General features: G+C 34.4%; 2 protein-coding genes across 2 annotated transcripts in view; one reads left to right on the forward strand and one right to left on the reverse strand.

The window, feature by feature from the left end:
* LOC110018883 (wall-associated receptor kinase-like 20) overlaps positions 1–1,796 on the forward strand; it is a 46,728-nt gene extending 44,932 nt beyond the window's left edge. The window contains exons 4-5 of the mRNA XM_020716358.1: positions 316–986; positions 1,168–1,796. Coding sequence (XP_020572017.1) covers positions 316–986; positions 1,168–1,578 — 1,082 coding nt within the window. The 3' untranslated portion in view covers positions 1,579–1,796. The remainder of the gene's footprint in view (positions 1–315; positions 987–1,167) is intronic.
* A 6,795-nt stretch (positions 1,797–8,591) lies between these two features.
* On the reverse strand, positions 8,592–23,289 carry LOC110017907 (eukaryotic translation initiation factor 3 subunit G). Its single transcript, XM_020715065.1, has 2 exons — positions 22,839–23,289; positions 8,592–9,270 (listed from the first exon to the last, which is right to left on the reverse strand). Exons 1-2 carry the CDS (start codon positions 23,179–23,181, stop codon positions 8,741–8,743), a joined length of 873 nt encoding a protein of 290 aa, XP_020570724.1. The 5' UTR covers positions 23,182–23,289; the 3' UTR covers positions 8,592–8,740.
* Between the last annotated feature and the right edge of the window lie 687 nt (positions 23,290–23,976).

The raw sequence follows: 23,976 nt of genomic DNA on the forward strand, positions 1-23,976 counted from the left end.
ATTTTCATTTTTACCCAATTCAATGAGCATTGAAATTCATAATTTGATGTATAAATAGGATGCTTGTAAAAATTAAAATTTTGGTGTGAGATACATAAATGCATAAAAATTAGGTGGTAAGTATTTAAACTTCCGTAAAATATTACACTCTAAATTTTAAAATATATCCAAAACTATTTCCAATAAATAAATTTCCCACATTTTGAAAATTTTTAAAATTAAAATAATATTTATGCACAATAAACTCTAAATTGTCTAACCGGCCAATAAAGCCGAAAGACCTTGACTAAACTGTCATCCTTGGCTTCCCCACAGGTCTCATCTCCGGCCTCAGCGCGGCGGCGATTGTCTCTGCGGCCGGCTTCTTCTTCTCCCGCCGGCAGCGCCGTATTCGCCGCGCTCGCGAACGCCTCGCTCGAGAGCGCGAGGAGATCCTCAACGCCCACAACCCCGGCGGCCGCACCGCCAAAATCTTCTCCGGCCGCGAGCTCCGCCGCGCCACCTCCAACTTCTCCCGCGATAACCTCCTCGGCTCCGGCGGCTACGGAGACGTATACCGTGGCTCTCTCCCCGACGGCACCCCCATCGCCGTGAAATGTGCCAAGCTCGGCAGCACCAAATCCACCGACCAAGTCCTCAACGAGGTCCGCATTCTCTCCCAAGTCAACCACCGCTCCCTCGTCCGCCTCCTCGGCTGCTGTGTTGACCTCGCGCAGCCTCTCATGGTCTATGAGTTTATACCAAATGGAACCCTTTTTCACCATCTCTCAAAGGGCAGCCTTTCGTGGCGCCTGCGGCTTTCCATCGGGCATCAGACGGCGGAGGGGCTCGCTTATCTTCATTCCTCCGCCGTGCCGCCGATTTACCACCGGGATGTGAAGTCCAGTAATATATTGCTTGATGAGAAGCTGAATGCCAAGGTGGCGGATTTCGGGCTTTCACGGCTGGCGGAGGCTGATCTCAGCCATGTCACCACCTGCGCTCAGGTAAAGCTCCTCCTCTGCTTTTGATTTTGAAATCCACATTCTTTTCAATTTGATGCCAGATGAGAATGAGTTTCATTGTAGTGCACAAGTACTCTGTGATCTTGTTCTGTGGAAAAATATATCTGAAAATCAAATCAAGTTATTGATTCAAGGGATCAACATACAAGCTTTGCTTTTGCAGGGAACTTTGGGGTACCTCGATCCGGAATACTACAGGAACTATCAGCTCACAGATAAAAGCGATGTTTACAGCTTTGGAGTAGTCCTGCTGGAGCTGCTTACATCAAAGAAAGCCATTGATTTTGGTCGCGGCCCCGAAGATGCTAATCTGGCAGTCTACGTTCAACAGAGGGTGGATGATGAACGGCTTATGGATGTGGTGGATGAGAAGTTGAAGAGTGGAGCGAGCCAAGTTCAGCTGGACTCAATGAAAGCTTTGGGGTTCTTAGCCATGGGGTGCTTGGAGGAGAAGAGGCAGAACCGTCCCTCCATGAAGGAGGTGTCGGAGGAAATTGAGTACATTATAAACATTGTCGATGGAAGTGTTGCCGGAAACAATCAAGATGAGGCTAATTTGAAGGACTTGTACTAGCAAATGATTTGAATTGGTTGGTTTGGTGTCTTTTTGTAATATGTGAGTTTGTTTTCTTATAGTTGCGTGAGTGATGTTGGATGTAATTGGAAGTTTGTATGTTAGATTATATGATAGTTGAATGTAAATCTGTCTGATGAACCGTGCCCAATGAATAGAAAGTTGGACCGATGAGAGTGGTCGAGAGAAGGAGAGAAATGGGAGAGAGAGGAGAAGGACTTCTCTTGGCCGGCGGGGAAACGGGGTGTTCCCAGGCTCGTGGACTTTAATCATGAAGCTTGATCTTACAAGTGTGGGGGAGCAAAAAAGGCCCTTTTACATCATGAAACCATCTTATTTATAGAAAAGGAGGGGTAAAAAGTATATAAAAATTACATATTCAGCCCTGTATTAAAGAAAAGAAGCAAATGACAGTTTAGTCCCTTTTAGCTTGACTGTTGGACAGCCTCAAGATTCGTGATGGAACTAATCGGTCAGGTGAGAAAACGGGTCAGGTGACGGACGTGAAGTGGTCAAAGGAAAAAAACTTAGCCGACCGACTGACATGAGGCCGCCGACTGAAGTTTTTTTGTCTCTGACGATGACATGTTTTGGCCCGGCGAGGTTTTAGCGTCATTTTATGTCTATACATATTAAGTTCCCCAATTTTCTTACTCATTGGTAGCAACATTTGTAATAAGGACAAAGAAATTCTTATAATTAAATTATAAATCGTTAATGATACTCCTTACTAAGCGCTCTTCGCGCTCTATTTTTATTGTCATCTGTTGGGTCTGTCATTTTGGACTTTTTCCATCGGGAAAAAAGGTCGGTCATCGGGGGAATAATTGGACAACAGAGGTAGAGTCGATCGTTAGAAAAAGAGTTTTAGAATTGTGACATGCCTAAAAATTACCTACTTTTTATGTACATTTTAACCTCAATTTTAATAATATTGCACTTTAAAGAAAGATATTTTGCATGTTTTTTGTTCCGGGTATAAAACTTGGAGTTTTGGAAAAAATAGTGCAATTTGGAGTCAAATTGAGCAAGAAAAAAATTTCTGAGCTGATGCATTTTGATATGTTTTTCTATGTTCAATCTCCTTTACATTTATCATATATTTTTCAATGGAATTAAACTTTAAAAAAAAAAGTTATTTTCATATTTATCTTGTAGGTATAACACTTGGAGCGGAAACGGGACGGGACGAAATAGAGCGAAACGATGCGAAGCGGGTTTGCGGCCACCAGGGTGGCACCTAGGCGCCAGAAATGATGCCAAAACGGCGCTAGCCTCGCCAAAACGGCTCATGAGCGCCCTAAATAATTGTGGACGGGTTCTAGACGCCCCAAGGAGTTTTGGCACTTGGGAAGACACTTGTTGACATTTCAAACTCTTAGAACTTCCAAGAACATCCAAAGGTTTTGGATATGATAGAAGATGTAGATTTCTACATTTTCTAGAGAAATTGGTGAGGGATTTTGAGAGATATTTGAAAGAAATTATAGAAACTTTGTGTGCATCAGTAGAAGCCTTTGTTGGAAGGATTTTCATATTTCTTACAGAGGAAAAAACTAATTATTGTGTTCTTCATTATCATATAATTGTTATAAACACTTTTCTAGTGAATTTGTTTTGTTTTAAATGAATTTTCTGTTGTGTTTTCTCCATGCTTGGTGAGTAGTTTACCTTACTCTTTTGCCTTGTGATGAGATTTAATCATGTGGGGATTATAATGGTTTAAAAATTTCTTTTATTCCAAAATTAAATTGTGATGGTATTTTTACCAGATGGTATTTTTACCAGTTTTTAATTTACTTTACAAACTGATCACTTGTAATGTTAAAATTCATTACGAAATATAATGACCAAGGAAGACTATGATTTCACCCTACTAGTGAGTACTACACTAATCCTTGGATGAAGGGGATGTCACGTATAAAGGGGAGTGCAAATAGATAGGGAGATAAGTTTTGATGGGCATAGAATTGATGATTCTAAAGTGATAGACTAAAACCTTTATCAATTTGGTCTTAGTTCAGAGTCTAAGTCCCTGATTGGTCCTATAGAGAGGGCACAGTGGGTAATCTGGAAGTGAGAGACTAGAATCTACTTAGCACAACCATACAATCAGGAACTTAACTTTAGCTTAGCCAATGTTCATTATGCACTCGGGAGAGGGTAAAGAATGTTTATGCTTATATTTGTCACAAAACCATATTTTAACCAATAAACATTCAATTCCAACACAGATTATGACCTCATTGCAAGGGGAAAGGGAATTTTTATAATTTAAGAACTTTTCAAAATTTATCCATTCTCTTTAAATTAGATCTTTATTTAATTTAGTTAACTTTAATTTTATAGTAAACTAGTGAATTTAAGAAAACCAAACTTTTTGGAATTCCAAACTAAGACTTAATAGTAGTAAATTAGAATTTATTCTACTGGATTTCTTAGCTCGCTTCTCTATGGGATCGATATAGAGGTTTTATTGAAAGTCATGTATTATTTGAAACGTGTGTAGATCACATAGTGTGTGAAATATAAATCAATTCTATGTTCTATATCATATTCATTTTGCACACTCGCCGCCAAAGGAAATTGGGTCAAGTTTTTGGTATGGAAACTAAATAACCGCATAATTGCGGGTTGGGCCAAATTGTCCACACCAAAGTGGAATTTTAGGGATGTTCCTCAAAGAGGACTCTTAGAATTGCTTGCCCTGGATTGGAATCTTAAAGTTGTACACACCTTGCGGGGCTTACCTCTTCCAGCTATTAATACTGTGATTTGGGAACAGGACGATCGTTTACGCACCCCCTCGTGGAGCATGTCACTTTTGGGTCTCATAGACCTCTGACGATCGTTAAAGACCTCGTTGCTATGAGTTAACATTATAAATTGGACCCTCGCGGAGCTTGTCGTTGCCGGGTGCCAATATGTCTCATAGGATTATGGCGATCGATAAACACCTCTTGCGGAGCTTGTCGTTGTTAGGCATTAACATTGTGATTTGGGCATAGGACGATTGTTTAGGCACCACTCACGGAAATTGTTGTTGTCAGGTGTTAACTTTGTGATTTGGGAACAGGATGATCGTTTATGCACTCTCCATAGTGATAATCAGAACGTAATATTCTTTGTCAGGCATCCAACATTTCAATTCAGAACTAAGCACATTCAGATCAGGTATCACTTCTTTCGATCATTGCTAGAGGATGAACAATTGTTACTTAAGAAGATATGTGAAAGGAAGAACCCTGCGGATATGTTGACTAATGTTGTTACACTTGAGAAACTAAAGTTGTACTCAACTTTAGTTGGTTTTCCAAATGGGAGATTTTTTGAGTATTGTGGTTCCTGTTGACAGTTTCCTCTGTTTGGCGGTTATTCAAATTTTTTATTCTTTCCTCTATTAAAGGATCTCGCCTGTGTTTTTTTTTTGTTTTTTGGATCTCGCCTACTCTTCTTCCCGTAAACGGAATCACGCCCTTCTCCTCATTCGCGTCTATAAGAGAATACCCTCTCACTGCACTATGATGTGTCGCTCTCTCTCTCCAGTTCGAAGGGAGAAGGAGTCACAGGTGGTTGAGCCTATGGAAATCTCTCAGTTTTTGCGTGAAGAAGATTTCAATGAAGAGACCTTACATAAATACCCTCAATTTGATGAATCTTAGTTTGTTAATTTTATAGTTTGTGATCTCCATTATTTTGTGATGTTATCTTCTATTTGTCAATCTTTTTTGAGAGTTGAAGGATATGAGCTTAATTTTCTCCATACTGCATGTGATACCTGGGGCCTAACTCATGGGAAGTTATGATATGTCTAAAAGTTGGTTTCTCATATTAATGAGCATAATTCTTGTATACAATATTTTAGGTCAACCATTGAATAAAAGGTTGTGGATTATCAGAAATAGTTTCTAATTGATTGCACCAAACAATCACATGCTAGAAAATTCACCACGGTAGAACAAAAATTTTAAATCTAAATGTTACACTAAAATTCCACCCACAAATAAATTAAAGAAAAGAATATAAGTGATACTAAAACTTTGATGTGAAAATTTGAACAAAATTTTAGATATTTAAACACCCTAAAAATGCAACTATGTATCTCAAAAAATGATTTATAGCGACTTTTAAGTTACAATTTGCATCAGCCATAAGATGATCCATCTAAAAGAGTTGATCATAGCTATTCTAAATAGAGAATATGCAAGTTTAAAGTTAACATACAATGATACAAACATATATTCAATATCATGCTTTTGGATACCATAAAAAAGGATTGCATAAAGATTCAGTTGCATCCCTCATCACATATGTAAATCATCACATGTAACCAAAGATTGTATCTCGTTTCCATCATGTAATATATCTTATGATATTTAGTAAAGAAAGCAATCAATTCAAAACCTTCACATCAAGACAAATCGCACTTGCACACTTTGTTAATATCTATAGTCTTTCCAAGATCAATTATTAGCCATAGAATGGACAAATTATATGCTTTCGCTGCAAAATCAGCAGAAATGATGCGAAATGCTTTAAATTTGCATTCAAACCCAAAAAATTGGCATCTGACAGCATATATTAATCCTCCTAAAAGTAAAAGGAAATCAACCTAACAAAATCAAATTTATTGATATACCGGAAGTCAATGATACTGATTTGTATTAAAGGAATTATCAATGAAACATAAATGTGACCATGATTTATGTTCCACGATGGAATTAAGTGAGAGTATGAGAAATACATTTTGAGTATAGATGAATATACTATAGTGTTTGAATGAATTTGAAAAAATAGTTATTACTTATGGCTTAAATAAGCATAGAAGTTGTGTTGTGATGACGCGTAAGGGCAAATGGTCTTTATTAGCCTGAGTGCAATTTAGTAATTTAATATTTATTTTGTTTAGCGTAAATAGGATTAATATACTTAGTGTTGGGATTATGTAAATTATTATTGTGAGTATTAGGGTTAAGATTTGGGAGAAATTTCCTACCTCTCGAATTGTAGGAAGTGTGAGAGATAGTATGTCTCTCGAACTGTTTATTTTATATATTTGTGTCCTATCAAATTGGTATCTGAGCAATAAAATAAAAAAGTTGGTATCATAGTAGAAAAAGCGTGAGCAATAAAGTTGTTACTCACAATAGCTAGAAAAAGGAAGATGGATCATAGCTTGGAAAATGAAGACATGATCATGAACGCGATATAGAGGCGTCGAGACGGGAGCACCCTTTTAGACCGAGCCTCATGGATAAAGTCGCGGCAGTCGCATGGGATCACGACTACAGAAGGATTGCATCAATCCTTCAGACCGAGCCTCATGTCTGTGTGACCCAAATCGTGATTGGAGCTAGAGGGGAAGCAACAACGGGAACGATGTCTCTACTGTGACCAAACTTTGTGCTACAGTTGCAACTCTAGAAGAAGTCAACGCGGGATCATGGCCTACATAGATAGAAACTTTTGCCTTTCTTCTCTTTCCACGATGTCCTAACAATACAATAGTGATTTGAGCTTGCTAGGAAGATGGATGGATTGTGATGTCTCCTTAAGGCAGGACTCGAGCTAGCTGGGAACTTTTGAATCACGGGTCTCCTCCCATGTTATTGAAGATTAGGGTGAGAACAGGGTAGCGAGCTTGAGATCTGGCATGCCTTAGTCGTGATACAATAGTTATTATGGTGATATGGGAAGTCGAGGGCAAATCAGAACTTGCGATCTTGTGGTATAAACACAACCTAGACAATGTGGGAAGCCTTCGACAAGATTTCAATATACTGTAATGGTGGTCAAAAAAGCTGAGGCTTTAGAGGAAAAAAAAAAGAAAAAAAAGACGAGACACATCCGATCTGAAAAAATATTAATGATTCTCATCCACAGTGGGGCGATTGGAGTTGAGATTCACAATTCTAGAAGAAATGATGAAGAAGATCATGAAGAGTCACACAAAACCTCCTTTGCTCGCCACTAGATCAATCAACTGCGCTGAAACAAATGTGAGCAGCAGCAACCAGAATAATTTACATGACATCAAGGCAGTGTCACAGCTTTAAGCAGATTGGGAGCCGTGGTATTGAATGAAGGAATTGGGATTCGAGCAGCAATATGTGAATGGAATTGCACGACATCTTCAAGTTTGAGATGAGCAACAGTATTCAGATCGAAACAACGTGCAATTCGAGGATGAAGAAGATCGCTTCGAAGGACTTTGGTCTGGGATGAGAAACATGATGGGTGGGACCCCGATGAAGGGTTGTATCCATTGAATTAGTGCTTCAAAAGCCTTCTAAGTGGAAGAAGTTTCAAAAGTAATGATGGAAACGAAATAGGTGGACACAAGCAAGGGAGCTCGTAAGGGTTTAATTTGAACACTACTGAGTGTTCAGGTGGGAGAAAAGATGATTGTGCTTTGCGATGATCCCAATTTATGCAAGATATTGGTGACTTTGAGAGTTATGATGAGCACGATTCAGGATGCAAGGCTGAGATTTGTGATCGAGTTGCATAACTTAGAAGAGGCACATGATACAAATTTAATAGAGATTCTCGATATCAATAAGATACCAGAATAGTTGCTTAGGGTGGTAGTGTTCTTCCAGATTGACTTGAAGCAGGGTGTCATCAGATTCGGATGTTGTCAAAGGATGAGCACAAGACGATAGAATCACTAAGAGTTTTTGATTAAATGAAACAATTTGTCAGATAATGACACCCCATGAATACTTACCTCTCAAATTATAGATGTTTATCCTTTATTTCTATATATTATTATAATATTTACTTTAAAAAAGCAAAATATTTATACCCTACTTTCTATAGAGAAACCCATTGGTTTGCCTCACAGAAACAGGTACAACAATAAATCCCCAGCATAAGTCAACATTTTTGTAGGAAATGTCGTTTGTACAAGCACATCTCTGGTAAAGAGAAAGGGACACAGACTCTTGCTAAGAATTAAGCTTAAGAAAAAAATGGCACAGAAAAATCAAGATGCTCGAGTAAACTCAAATCCAACCAAATTTCAACCATGCTTTATAAGTTGGGCAAAAAAATGAAATATATTAAAGGTTTCTACAATATATGGAAAATACATGCAAACGTCAGAAAACACAGCAGCAACAAATAAAGCAAACCCATAATAATCCACAAATAAACCAACTCAATTAGGCCTGGGAGTAGCCCACTCAACTCTGAGAATGAGATTATCATAACCATACCCATTCAGCTTATTAATGGCCTTCTCCGCATCCTCTCGGTGGACGAAGTTTACAAACCCAAACCCTCTGCTCACCGAAGTTTTCTGATCCACAGCAACATAAACACGGCTCACCGGACCGAAGGTGCGGAAAAGTTCGTGAAGGTCGGGCTCCCTTGTGTCCTCAGAAAGATTCGTAACACGCACCGAATTCTCGTCATTTCTGCGCCTCATCTCGGTGCCGCTCCTATCAGCACCTGCTCTCATGCCTGGAGGAACATAGGTCGACTTGCCGGCAGCACCTGTAGAAGTTTCTGCTGTTGGAGGTTTGTCGATGTAGGTATCGGTTGGCTGGGCCAGATCCTTGTAAGGACATTTTGAAGTCCAATGATCACCCTTTTTGCCGCATGTCCTGCAGACCATGAGGACAGCCCCAGCTTTCACCATGGACGCGAGTGGGTCTCCGGAGGACTTGTGTTCTTCCACTTTGCTACCTGCATTTTGAGATAATTCCATGAGCATATGAAAATTTTTCAAGCACTTTAATTAAGCAAGATTTGCATGCATACCGCTCAATTCTTATGTATTCACACATCAAACACAAACATCAAATCTTATCTCTATGCCACCTTATTTATGCATAAAAGGGAGTATTTCACTCTTTAATAGCTAAAATAGTGATATTATTTTTGTGATATAAAAGACTTGAGTGGTATAAATGAAAAAGGTAAATTTAGATGTTAGTTGTGTAAATACGTAGGAATTGGGTGCTATGCATGTAAATTAAGTGAAAATGGGCATTTCGGCATTTTAAATAGCTCCATAAGAAAATACTTGCACAGGTTCACAACAATCATGGGAAAAAATACCTACAAAGAAATATCTCATGAACTTCGTTGGTCAATAGATTAATTTGATCACGAAGTTTTATTATTATTAATATTATTATTTATTTAATCACTAAGTTATGACATTGAATATCAATTCACTTTTCTTGGCAATCACTGAATAAACTAGAAGGTGCATGGAAAAAGATCAAAATAATTTTCATGAATCTAGTCATTCAGTTATTTGCAGCGACGCAGAAAATTTTGAAACTGCAGCCTGACCTCCTTTAAGACAGTATTCAAAACATATCCCCAAATGTAAGTATCTGAAGTCATGAAAACTTTTTTTTTTTATCTTATTCATCACTACAGTTTTTGCATAACTACAAATTTTTAATATGCCAAAAGCTATCTAATTCAAATAGCTGGACTGGGTTGCTACTAATGCAGAAAAAAGGATCATATTTGCGTCAACAGATAATTGGTTCTCTAAACCGTGGCAGCAATATACAAATTTTTTAGGACTATTGGGCTCCGGATTTGGATGGCAATTTTTCAACATTTTCCTTATGTATTTTCATGCCACATTATAACTTGTATCGAAATACACTGACCTAACAATCAACATAGGCATTAAAAGCATTAAAGCCAAGAAATGAACATAAAAATATTTTCTTAATATTTCAAAGAACACGGCAAGATGTACTCTAGTATAAATGTAAGCTCATCCTACATGCAATACAAAATGTACCCAAACTGATAGTAGTGCTTTGCTAAGTCAAAAAAAAAAAAAAATTTAAGTTCTCTCTCTCTTTAAAAGTGATGCAGGTCATAGTCTGATTGCAATCTTAATTAAGAAAATTTCATACACACAATCAAGCAAAGCATATTGCTTCCACGCAACAGAATGAGTTTATGTTATGGTTTTAGGCTTGAAGCTAAATTGACAACAAATCATAAAAAACCCATACAAAAAATTCATCAAAATAAATTATACTACAATGCACACTAATGTCATGGCATTTTTCACAAGAAAAAGTAACCCCAATCATGGTGAAAGCAGGTAGGAGTTGATTATGTCCATATGAGAGAGGCGGTGCAATGTACATGACCAGTGAAAAATTAAGCATGCAATGGCTAGAACACAAAAACTTCCATTATGGTGAAGTTAATAATTGATGAAGATTTTATAACTACAATTACTACTTCCAAATTAAAATAAAAGAACTATGAGACTGAGAATTTGATTTTGGAAAGTCATGAAGTTATATAGCCACATATGGAAGAGAAAATTTTGTTAATCGAGGTAAGTTTAAATGGATAAGTAGGCTCTTAGAGAATGCCTTATAAAAGAATCCATGATAAATATCAATTAGAAGATGATATTGATAAAACATATTATACTTTAATTTTAAGTAACATATGATTTACCAATAAACAGCACAACTTAAGGTAGTGATGCCAGAATGCCCTTACATTAGAAGACGAACAAGTCATCTAAAGATATAATGATTTAAATAAAAGATGGATGAACTTAAAATGAGAAAACATATTTATCTCAAAATAAAAGTTGTTAGAAAGGTAGAAACTTTAAATTTAATTCAAACTTAATATGAAATAATATGGCTATTAGTTTCGAAAATATTTTAATAAATATTAAATCCTAAGAGCACATTAATGAATCATTACACAACGTGACTTGATTTTAATGTTTAGAGACTCATTAACGAAAAAAATAATAATAAATTCAATAAAAAATTCTAATCTGACATGCAATAATTATAAGCTAGATAAAAATTTTAAAAATATGGTAGAAAGTAAAGCCAAAACTGCAATTATTTACGATCTCATAATAAAAAAGCTACTTCAAATTAAAAAAGAGATGAACAAATAGAAGAAAGAGTTCATCTAAAAACTTCAATAAAGTTAAATGTATGAAAAGTAAAAAAAATGGAAGTAGCTAAACATAAAAACATCAAAGAAAAAATGATAATAGTATTTTTTATTATTTTTTTAAAGATGAAATGCAAGGAAGAAAATATTTCTTGTTTTTTTTTCTTTTTTGTTGCTTAATATCAAATAGGAAAGATAGTATAAAGTAACAATTAAGATCTAAGAAGTTCAAATAGATATCAAAGTCATTTGACTAAAAATCATTTCAGATGAAATTTTTTTTATTAAAAGGAGGTCAAATTATTAGATATAAATTTTTGTGTTAATATTTAAAAATGAACAAGTAAGAAATTATGATAATTATAAAAGAAACAAACTACCAAGTCATACAATGAAAAAAATCATCACATGTATTTCTATCTTGAAAAAATTTATTGAATGCCATAAGAATTGCTAAGGTGCATTAAGAAGAAAATATAAATGTTGAAGAGTGCTGGGAGGATCTTATTGAAAAATTTTCTCAGGTACAACGTTGAATAGGAAGATCAAGTCAATAAGAGTCCACAAAGAAGGATTATCCATCAACCAAATCGGGAGGAAAAAAATTTGGACAACTAAATGGCAATAAGAACAACAAGCTAAAGATGGCTTTCATTCTGTTTCATTTTTTCTTGGATAAATAGGTGTATTTTGACTTTAAATTTAAACTAACTTCTTTTGTGGTACTAGCTTATGAAAGATAAAGTTGTTCCGTATTGATGAAGTTAGCTGAAGAGAAGATAAGAACAATTTATAATAAACTCTTGTAATTTGTTCGAAAGTAAATAGGTTATTTTATAAAACAAAATTAATTCTAACCCTCTAAAAATTTCATTTATGTTTATTTATAACAATCAAGAAAACTTAAGCAAACTATAGTTACAATTATAAACATCAAGTGGAAAAAAATAAATAAAAAAAGAGAAATTTTCCACAACAATAAAACCCAATAAACTCTAAAATTAAAGACTTCCATCATCACGTTCAAAAGATAATGCCGGACCACCCTTGTTTTACAAAAACATCTATACACTCCAAAACTCTTTGCACATCCCATCATAGTTTGGTATTTGAACACTAGTTCCACCCCGCGGGAAAAATATACTCATCATTGAAAAGATGGGAAAGGTACTATTCACGGTGGCCTGTGGAGCCTAGGGCCTACAAATATGAGAAAAAATTTACAATTGAAAGAAAAGAAAATATGCTCACCATGAAAGAATAAAACAGAGCCATCATTAAGGAACACAATGACCGCAATGAAGGACTAAATGGCCATGATGAAGAAATAAATGGCCATGATAATGATTATCTTTAATACTTATTGCTAAGATAGCACCAACATCTGCTCTACCAGTGCATGTCAAGATAGAAAAAAAAATATCCAATAAAAGTAAACAATCTATCAAGGAAAATCCATTAACAAGAGAAAAGCTACAAAGAATACAGAGTAGAGAAGAAGATCTTCCCATCAAGATAGAAGAAAAGTTGAGTTGCCTTACACCATGTCAAAAGATTCAAAGGTGAGATAATTAAAATTGGTATGAGCATCTTGAAACATATTTTATGATTTATGATTATCAAGATAAAAAAATACATTAACTCCTTTGAAATTGTCCTCACATGCTGCAGTATGATGGAATTTAATACATAAAAACTATGATCTGTGAACATTAACACAACCAGAATTTAAAAGCTTATTAAAAACTCAATTCTAACCCATCGGAACAAATAAGAAAATTGAGTTAGATGTTAAAATTTAAATAAAAAAAATGTACAACGGTACAAAAATACACAATGAAATTAAAAAGATAGGCAATTATTTTAGAACTACTGAAAATTTGTATTCAAGAAATATGTACCAAGCTTTCATGAACTAGTTCACGCATAATTAAAGGTTTTTTTAGTTGTTAATGTCATTTAAGCTAGAACAGAAGCTATAGCACTTGATGAAAGAAACAATGTTCCTTTGATTGGACAAATGCCAGCTTTCAACTATTACAAAAGAAGAAAAAAAAGCAAAAGTTAAAGGGTTGTCGATAATTAAACTGATATATATATATATATATATATATATATACCACTCTTCCATCTAAACTAACGCTCATTCTTAATGTCCTTAAGTGGCTCGATTGGTCCTGATTGTGTCATGTTAACTCAGATTAGGTCTAGCTAATCCTAGCTTGGCCTAGTTGATCTAATTCTGACTGGTTGACCTGAGTCAGTTTGAGTGTGCTTTGGTTGGTTGAGATGGGTGTGGAATTGGCTAAAATTAAAATTAAATTAAAACAATTCAAAAGTGAACATAGTTCAATTAAATCAAATTTAAAATTTAAATTTGAGCTATATTTAAATTAAGTTAAAATGAATCCAAATTAAAATTGACAAACTTTAATATAAATTAAAAAAATTAATTTAATTCAACTTAGACATTCAAAATGTTAATTAAAACTTAAACAAAAACTTCAAATTCATTATAAATCAAAATTAAACATAAATATACCTTCATTTAAACTTGAAATTTAAAATTAAATTGAAACCAACTTAAATCTAAACATGAAATTGAAATTAGGCATAACTCAACTCAAATCAAATCTAAAATTTAAGCTAAATTAAATTAAACAAAATTAAAACCTAAACTTAAACAAACTATTGTTGGGAGAGCTGCAATATTTTGATAATGCATACAAGACGCAGTTTTGCCAAACAACAAAAACTAAGGGGCTGCAAGAAAATTACGGTCAGACTTTTTTAAAAAAGAAAAATTTATAATAGACACCGCTTTTTGAACAGCAGTTGCTTCTTCAACAGCTTCACATCTACTTCCTCAAAAAGATGTCGCACCGTAGTTTTTGTTGTTTGAAAAAACTGCATCTTGTCTGCGTTTTCAAAAGGCTGCAGCTCTCCCACAAAAACTGGCAATCTACGGTAGTTGCCAGAAAGATACAGTCTGATTTTTTCAAAAAAGTATAACTTATAATAGCCACCGCAGCTTTTTGAACAACAGTTTCTTCTTCAACAGCTTTACATTTGCTTCTTCAAACAGTTGCAGCTGCCCCAAACAGATCCTAAATTTGTTAGCTTATTTGTAGCATAGTGGTTGAGGGTTTAATCTCCGACCGTGAGGTTATAGGTTCGAATTGCACATATTACACTTTGTACTTAACTTTCCTTTAAAAAAAACTAACTAAATTAAAATAAAATGTAAACTTAAATCAAATTAACTTTCAAACTAAATATAAATAGATTAAAATCTAAACTAATGATAATACATCTAAACTAAAGTAAAACATAAATTAAACATGGTTTAAATTAACTTTAAATTTAAATTTGAGTTTAATTAAGTTTCATACCTAATGCAGATATTAAAAGCAAAATTAAACAAAATCTAAACTAAACTTAAAACTAGAACATGAATTAAAAATATACTCAACAAAAAATTAAATTATGGAAGATAAACATATATCTATTTTTCCTCCACATAAATAAGTAAATGCATATGAATGGAGTCGTATGAAAATGCCCCTAAAATTATATTTAACTAACATATAAACTTAAACCCGACTAAAAATAAATAGAACTTAAATTAAAATAAAAAAGCCCAAAACCTGAGGCTACCTCATACCTCGTAACCCACCTCAATTCCTCTCCCTTGATTTAGATCATGGGAAGGGGTTAAAAATCCTAAACCTCCATTTTTTTGCTTGATGTTATTAGTTTTTACACACTCCTCACCCATCTAGGGGTGTAAGTGAGTCAAGCTGACCCGTGAACCGGTTCAAGCTCGGCTAAAAAATGGCTCATGAAATGAGTTTAATGAGCTAAGCAGTCAGCACAAGCTAGCCCCGACTCGACTCGTTAGCTTGTGAGCCGACTCATTTAAAAAAATAAATAAATATAAAATATACTCAAAATATACTAAATTTTAAAACTTTGTCTTTAAGGTATTAAAAATATTAAAAATATATTTTGTATTATATATTAAGTGATTTTTTACTACTTATCTCATAATTGTTCATTCTATTTGTCATATTATTACAAAACAAGCTTAAATTAATATCATTTCTCTCTTTTATGTTAAAGAAGCTTAAATTAATATCATTTTCTCCCTTTATGTTAAAAAAGTCGGCTCGCGAGCCGGCTTGTACTTGTAAACTTAAGCTTGAGCTCAATAAAATTAATAAAAATAAATCAAGCTCATGCCGAGAGTGGCTTGAGCTCAACTCGACTCGTTTACAACACGACACCCAGCCGAAAAAAATTCCCACTTTACTCTTACAAAGCCAAACAAGCATCTCCCTTCTCCTATTCTTTTGTTCACACAAAAACTTGAACCCTCCTGCTAACTTCGCACATGCAGTACACTTAGCCGCCCAACTCCAAGTTGTTGAGCCGCCTTCCCTTCCTTCTTACTCTCTGGCACAAGATAGCAAGCTACAGCCTTCATTCTCTCATTTGCACAAGATAGCTTAAACCCCTTTTCGGGGCTCCATTTCTTGCAAAATGTATCAATTCTAGATTTTGTAATTTGTTGTTTATTGGATTTAATTGATGCATCGAATACTGCATTTTTTATAAGGATAATTTGTGAGATGCTAGCACATATTCCATGGGTAACATGCTTATAAAAATGTTTCATGAGCGCACAAACTTAATATGTGAATTCTCATAGTATGTCCTTATTCTTATATCATGCGCACCCTATCATTCTCATGTAAATAATCACACTATAGTATTTCATATCGAGTGCTTGATGAAATGACAAAGAAATCAGTGTGATGATTCTCTTTACATCAGTACTTGGTGTCAAAATATTTGACCCCTTTTCTAAGCATTCCATTTGTGCTCCCTTTCTACGCATTCGATGCAAGCCTACTTAAAAACTGCTCAAAAACTGCTGCACAACAGCCTGAAGTTTGCTCAAAATTTTATTTGAAACTCACTGCAGATCTTTCCTAAATCAAATTCACACTTGTCATGCAGGAGAATAAATTTATGTAAAATTATTAACAATCTACATTCATAACAATTTACTTTACATACAACGTTGTTTATTATATTATCATATTTCTAATATCAACCGATAAACTCATCACATTGATTTGCATCTCTCTCATTTGCATGTATAATAATATTGTGCTATCAATATCATGCTTGCAAATAATATCTCATACTCCACTTTGTACCTGATTGTTATGTAATTTCTTTTGTATCTTGCTATTCCATAGACTTCCCCTTTTTAGAACGATGATGATCTACTGTCCAATCAATTATAATGTTGATTGAGGTACAAACATACATATAAAAAGATACATGCATGGCATGCATGCATGCTGATTGAGGTACAAACATACATATAAAAAGATACATACATGGCATGCATGCATACATACATATATATATATAAAGAGAGAGAGAGAGAGAATTAGCCAAAACCTACATGCATAACTTTGCTTGCTGTTGTTGGCTGCTTCACAACAGAAGTTGAGATTTAAAATTTGAAATCAAAACTTAAAGACCAATTGTAGCTTTTGATCATATAAGCCAAACTACATCGAACAACACTTAAATTATGATCGAACTCTGTACAAATTCTCTTATGAAGCAGCCTTAAATCTTCACAAATTTTTACTCAAATCTTGCAAATAATAAATGACAACTCGTGATGTTGAATTTGTTGCTTCGTGACACTAACTGACCACTTATTAAAATTCCTAGTGAAAAGCAAAAAATATCAACCAATTGTAGCTATACAGTTCATCCAGGAGGAGGAATCCTCAAAGGAAACTGAGAACCATAAGACTACAAGAAAGAAAAATAATAATAAAGCCTAAGGCAAACAAATAAAGAAAAAAAATTCTCATTTAGTAGAAAGAAATGAGCAAAAGCTGACTAAGGACCAATTGACAAAATATTTTGGATCACAATGTTGCATAGGAATATCAATCATCATGAGTAATAAGTAAACAAGGATTATCAATAAAAAACTAGATGGTTGAGATCAGGATGGAAAATTTCCAAATTGTTGGATGACTATAAGAACAAAAACAATAAAAATGACTATAAATTTTGATTTCGTGTTGGGTAAAGTTATATTTTGAATTTAATATTTTTTTTTCTTTTTTTGAGGTGGTTTAGAAAGAATAAAGTAATTTCTAAATACTTGAGTTAGAGATGAGGTTGCCACTTATTCGATGGAGTCAATTTAAACTAAGAGTAGTCAAACTTAAAACTGTTGCAATTTTTCTGCAATTAAGTAAGTTGCCTTGCAACAAAAATTAATTACAACTCTTCTAAAGAAATTTCCCTCTCCTTCCCTCTACTCATTCTTACATTATAAGTCCTTCCAATATTGGAATGATAAGTTAAACTTCTAAACACCTCCAATAATATAGCAAAATGCCGCAACTCTTGCTAGTGGTATCGCTCAACAACACCAAATTCACCTACATATTTTACTAAACATATGCAAAAGGCATTCAAAGATATTTATGATGAATATTCAAATCCTTACGCGTAACACTGTCATTGTCTGCTCCCAAGCCCCGGATGTGAAAAGTAGAGGATTGCGCTAGGTAATCGAAAGTCAGCATAAAATTTACCAAAAATTCATGAAATGGATCCTTTTGATCATTGTGTAAATATTAGAGCGTCCTCTGAAAGCGACACGTTGTATGCCCTGAATACAGTGAAAAGTGTGCAATGGCCACTACATCAACGCCCGGGTGTAAAGTCAAATAAGCAAGGAATCTCACATTACAAACAGATGTTAGTAACAAAGTTAGTCCATAAAACTAATATTATGATAGAATTATGAAATATAAGTACTCTCACGGATAAATAAATGAAATTAGTTGATATTAATGATTCATAGAAAGATAAATATCTTATGTATTCAAGAAACTAAATAGGTTGGAGAAAATGCCAAAAAAATTGACAGTTTAAGTTTTAAACTTTGGTATTCAGGTCAGAGTTGCACTAAAAAATGGTGTAGGTGTAATTGTAGATAAGAGTTTGAAAGCTAATGTAGTAAAATAAATAGAATTGGAGATAGAATTATAGGTATTAAAATTGTTGTTGATACTAAGATTTTTAATATTATAAGTGCTTATGCTCCACAAGTACATTTCGATATAGGTTCTAAATAAAAATTTTAGAATGAACTAGAACAATTAAAACAAATGATACATGTTGAAGAGAGAACTTTTATTAGAGGTGATTTAAATGGGCATGTCGGTAGAGTGGTGGATGATTTTAGAAATATTCACGGTGGTCATAATTTTGGAGTGATTAATGAAGAAGATAGTCATTTTAGATTTTGTTTAAGCATATGATTTTGTTATTGCTAATGTTTTATTCAATAAAAGAGACGAACATATTATTACTTATAAGAATTGATCTAATAAAACAAAAACTGATTATTTTCTTACGACAATAAGAAATCGTAGAGAATGTAAAGATTGTAAGGTCATTCCAAGTGAGAATTCAAGTACTCAACATCGATTATTAGTTCTGAATTTTAAGATGAAGAGTTATAAAATAAAGAATAATATGAGTCATTGCCATAAAATTATATGAGAGCACCTAAGAGACACAAATAAAATTATTTCTATGAGCAAACTTCAAAATTTTAAGATTTGGGAAGTTGATGAAGAAGTAAACTCTATGTGGGATAAAGTAACAACACTATTAAACATATAACAAAATATGTACTTGAATAATCAAAAGAAAAAGTTCGTATAAATAAAAGTAGTTGGTGGTGAAATAATAATGTACAAGAATAGATAAAATAAAAAAATTGTCACAAAAAATGATTTAAATGTAAAAACTTAGAGAACTAAGAAAAATATAAAAAGTCCTGTAAAGAATCTAAGAGAACAATTTGTTATGCTAAAAATTATGTTTTTAGTGATCTTTATAATAGATTAGATACTAAAGATGGTGAAAAATATTTGTATAAACTAGCAAAACAAAAGAAAAGAAAAATAAAGATCTAACTCAAGTAAAGTGCACAAAAGATGAGAATCAAAAAGTGTTTTCCTTAAAAAGATATTCAACATAGGTGGGTGAGTTATTTTGATAAACTTTTCAATAAAGTTTATGAAAATATTAAAAGTTTATCAAAATATGATTGACCTTAGTGATTTTAATCTCATTAATAATAATAAAATGTTTCATTTTTATCGCAATGTCAATAAAAAGTAGTTGAGAAGGTTTTAAAGAAAACAAAGAGTGAAAAATTTGTAGGATCTGATGATATCTCAATTGAAGTGTTGAAATATTTAGAAAATTTGGGAGTTTCTTGGCTTACTGAACTCTTTAATATTATTTTTAAAACTAAAAAGATGTACAAGGAGTGGAGGAAGAGTATTTTGATCCCCGTTTTTAAGATTAAAGGAGATGCACAAGAGTGTGCAAATCACAGAGGAATTAAGTTTGTGTCATGTTTTAAAATTATGGGAGAGAGTTTAAACATAGGTTAAGACGTACTACAAAGATTTCTCATAATCAATTTAGATTTATGTCAGACAGTTCTACCATGGAAGGTACACATTTACTGAGAGGTTTGATGGAGAAGTACAAATTGAATAAGGACGATCTATAAATGAAATTTATTGATTTAAAAACAGCTTTCAATAGAGTTCCAAGAGATATCTTTAGAGAGCTCTAGAGAAGAAAGGTGCTGATAAGATTTATATTGAAGTAATAAAAGATATGTATACTAGAGCTATTACTTGTGTTCGAAGAGAAGAAGGATTGACCAAATATTTTCTTATTTTAGTTGGATTACATCAGGAATCAACTTTAAGCCAATATCCTTTTTACTTTAGATATGGATGCTCTTACTGGACATTTACATGAAGATTTACCTTGGTGTATGCTTTTCGCTGATGATATCCTTCTGTGGATTAGAGAAAAAGCTCAAGAAAAATTTGAATTATGGAGGTCTACTTTGGAGTCTGAAGGCCTTCTTTTGAGTAAAACTAAAATTGAATAAAAAGAATGTAATTTTAGTAGTAGCTTTAGTGATAGAGTTGCAACTATGAGTAATCAATGGTGTGAACGTTTTAGATATCTCGGGTCTATTGTTCAGAGTGATTGTGATATAGATGGGGATATTATTAGCAGAATTCAAGTTGGTTGGTTGAAATGGAGGAATGCTTCGGGCTTATTGTGTGAAAGTACCGCTTAAATTGCAAGGAAAATTTTATAAAATGGTGGTGGTGGTGAGATCTGCAATGCTCTATGGCGCAGAATGTTGGCCTTTAAAAAAGAAGCATAAAACTAAGTTAGGTGTTGTCGAGATGAGAATGCTTAGGTGGATGGGTGGCTTTACATTTAAAGAAAAATTGTGAAATGTATACGCCTTCAATAGGGTTGGTGTAGCTCCAGTCGCGGACTTAGAGGGTCGTCTTAGATAACTTAGTCACATTAAATGTTGACATCTGATGATCCGTTTAGTAGAGTAGATGTTTTAGATTCGACTTATGTTAAGAAAGACACAGGTGGACCTTGAAGGACTTGGGCATATCGTATAAAAAATTATCATAATTTAATTTATTAGAATTAAAAATGAAATATGACACTCATAGGACACAATGGAGAAAAAGGATTCATTTAGCCAACCCCACTTAGTGGGATATAGGCTTCTTGTTAATGTTGTTGTATTCAAATCCTAAAGCAACTTCTCATATAGAATGAGTTTGAAAGGCCAATCTTTAAAAGGTTTTAAATCCCACCAATGTCAAAAAATTGATTCAAATCTTCTAAGATTTACTAAAATATCTTCCTAAATTATCTTCACATTAAAGAACAAGGACTCCATCATTCCCAAGTTGAGGCCATAAACTCACAAGTCCCATGCACATCCTCCATAACCCCATAAGTCTTGCATAATTCCATGGGTAAAGTATAAGTTCCACTTTTTGGGCAATATTTTTCTAGAGCTATAAGCTCCAATTTTCCTAGTGTTGGAGACCATCTAGGGAGTCATATTATCACGAAAAAGTAGACTCAAATCTACTTTGAGCTTAAAGCAATGCTCCCAAGTGAGTCAAGTTGGACTAACTAAAGACTCCCTGCTCGAGGCAACATACGGATACCATAATTAGCATCTAACAAATAGTTGATAACATACGAACCAAGGGTTGAGCCTCAAGGACTAGGCTTCACATCAGAGACACCTACTCAATATGGCCCTCAACACATATGCCTCGGGAAACATTATATTAGGGTGAGTTCTATAAACAACTCACACAACCAAACCTACTATGGCAATGCCACTTAAGTACAAGACACTCACATACTGACACTACTGAATGCACTTTTCCAAGCCTCACACCTCTAAACTAACTTCAAAATGAATTTACCAAGTCCCCTTTGATGTTCATGACCCTAGCCTCCAAACTGAGAGCAGCCATCTAGCCCTCTCAGTTCTTTTTAACCAAAACTAACTTGGGCTTACTTTGAAAGGAGAAACCCTTCAACATATGGTCTCTAAGATCTACTCGAGCTACTTAATAGGAGGTAATGCATGCTGCTAATTAGATTCTTGGACGGTGTGGCCTTTCGACACTCCTTCATTGGTAAACAAGTTTCACTAATTGACCTGCTACGATAAAACCACGGGATCTTGATCAAGATAGGCATCCATTCCAATTTGTTTCCTCATGCATAAACCCGACTTCCAGCAACCAATCCAGGGCATGGTGATATCTCAATTGAGAGTGTTCTCAGAAGAGAGGAAAGGATAAAATTAATTGTAGGAGCTTGTTTCAACTTAAAGCCATGATCTCCCAAAAAATCTGAGACTTTACCTAGGTATGCCTTTGAAACTCCATATTCTAAAGTGTTCTTTCAGTTGAACCTCCAAAATAGCAAAACAAAATAGATTGCACATCAAACTTACGAGTGCTTAGAGAAAGATGAAGATAATAATATAGGTATAAATGGTGATAATAATAAAATACAAAGGAAACATAAAACAAATTTTCGTGCAGAAATTGAGTTCTTGTCACTCCTAATGATATAGGATTTAGAGAAATCTAAATTATACAAGAATCCATATGTGCCACAATAAATCAGGCAAACTTCATGATCTCATTTGAAGATGCCGCTTCACCCAATTGACAGATTCACCTTTATAATAATGCCCCCACTTTTCTAATAGTAATTAAACCCTCGTTTACAACAACAAAGACAACCTTTTCACTTGCGTACACGTACATAGAAATCAATGAACAAACACAAACAGATAAAATCAGATAAATAACAAAAATAAGCTCCAAGTTCCAGAAACAAACCAGGTGCCCGAGGCCTCTCAATAATAATTTCTTCCGTAGAAACCATAGTAAGTCGGCTGCTGGCATCCTCGTGAGCAGCATCGCCGAACTTTGCCCATGCCCGGCGCTCCAGAGCACGCTTGCTAAGCCTAGCGCGCGCAAGCTTGCGCGTGCGTGTCGTGGTCGTGATCTTAACCTTGTTTCCATCATCGTTGAACTTGTACTCAATCATCTTCTTCACGCCGTTCTCATCTGGTCCAATTACCATCCTCGGCGGAAGAAAGAAATCCATGTCTTCAGCGTCATCGTCGAGTTCTCCCCACCGGACCTTCCTTGCAGTTGCTCGTCCTATGTCCACCGCCATCTCCGACGAAGAAAACACTACACCCAAATCACCAAACCAGGAAGTCGCCGACACGGAACTCTTCAGTTAGGACGGAAAAATGAAACCCTAAAGCGCCTAAAATGCGGTGCGCTTCGCTTATATACGGAATCGTGGGCAAAATACACTTCCAAGAAAAAATAAAGAAAGTTACATTCCTATAAAAATTTGGGTAGGGAGGTTATTCAGATAATATTGGTGAGTAATATCTGTGTTATACCTTCTTAATCTCCTTGTAACCTATATGTTCATTTTAGATGTGTTATACCTTCTTAATCTCCTTGTAACCTATATATTCATTTTAGGAAGTTATGCGCATCTATTTTCATATATTTGTAGGTTACAGGTAGATTACAGTAGCTTATAGGGAGGTTATAAGGGGTATAACGCAGATATAACCTCCCAATACTCTTTGAACAACCTCCGACATACGTATATTTGTAGGTTACAGGTAGATTACAGTAGCTTACAGGGAAGTTACAAGGGGTATAATGCAGATATAACATCTCAATACTCTTTGAACAACCTCCGACATACGCAGCATTGCGTACATCTTACGTGCGCAAATTTTTCTCTACATATAGAACCCACCCAATTCTTACATATTATCATATCTAACATCTAAAATTTTGTTTTACATTTGTACCACTGAGAACATCTATACCACCTGAAAAAAAAATCACTATTTTAGCTTGGGGCCATTTTAATAAGTGGATTCACCTTTTCTATATAGATATAGAAAAGGGGTTAATATATGTAAATTAAAATTTAGATGTT

Source organism: Phalaenopsis equestris, unplaced genomic scaffold (assembly GCF_001263595.1).
Source record: "Phalaenopsis equestris unplaced genomic scaffold, ASM126359v1 Scaffold000002, whole genome shotgun sequence".
Classification (NCBI taxonomy): Eukaryota; Viridiplantae; Streptophyta; class Magnoliopsida; order Asparagales; family Orchidaceae; genus Phalaenopsis; species Phalaenopsis equestris.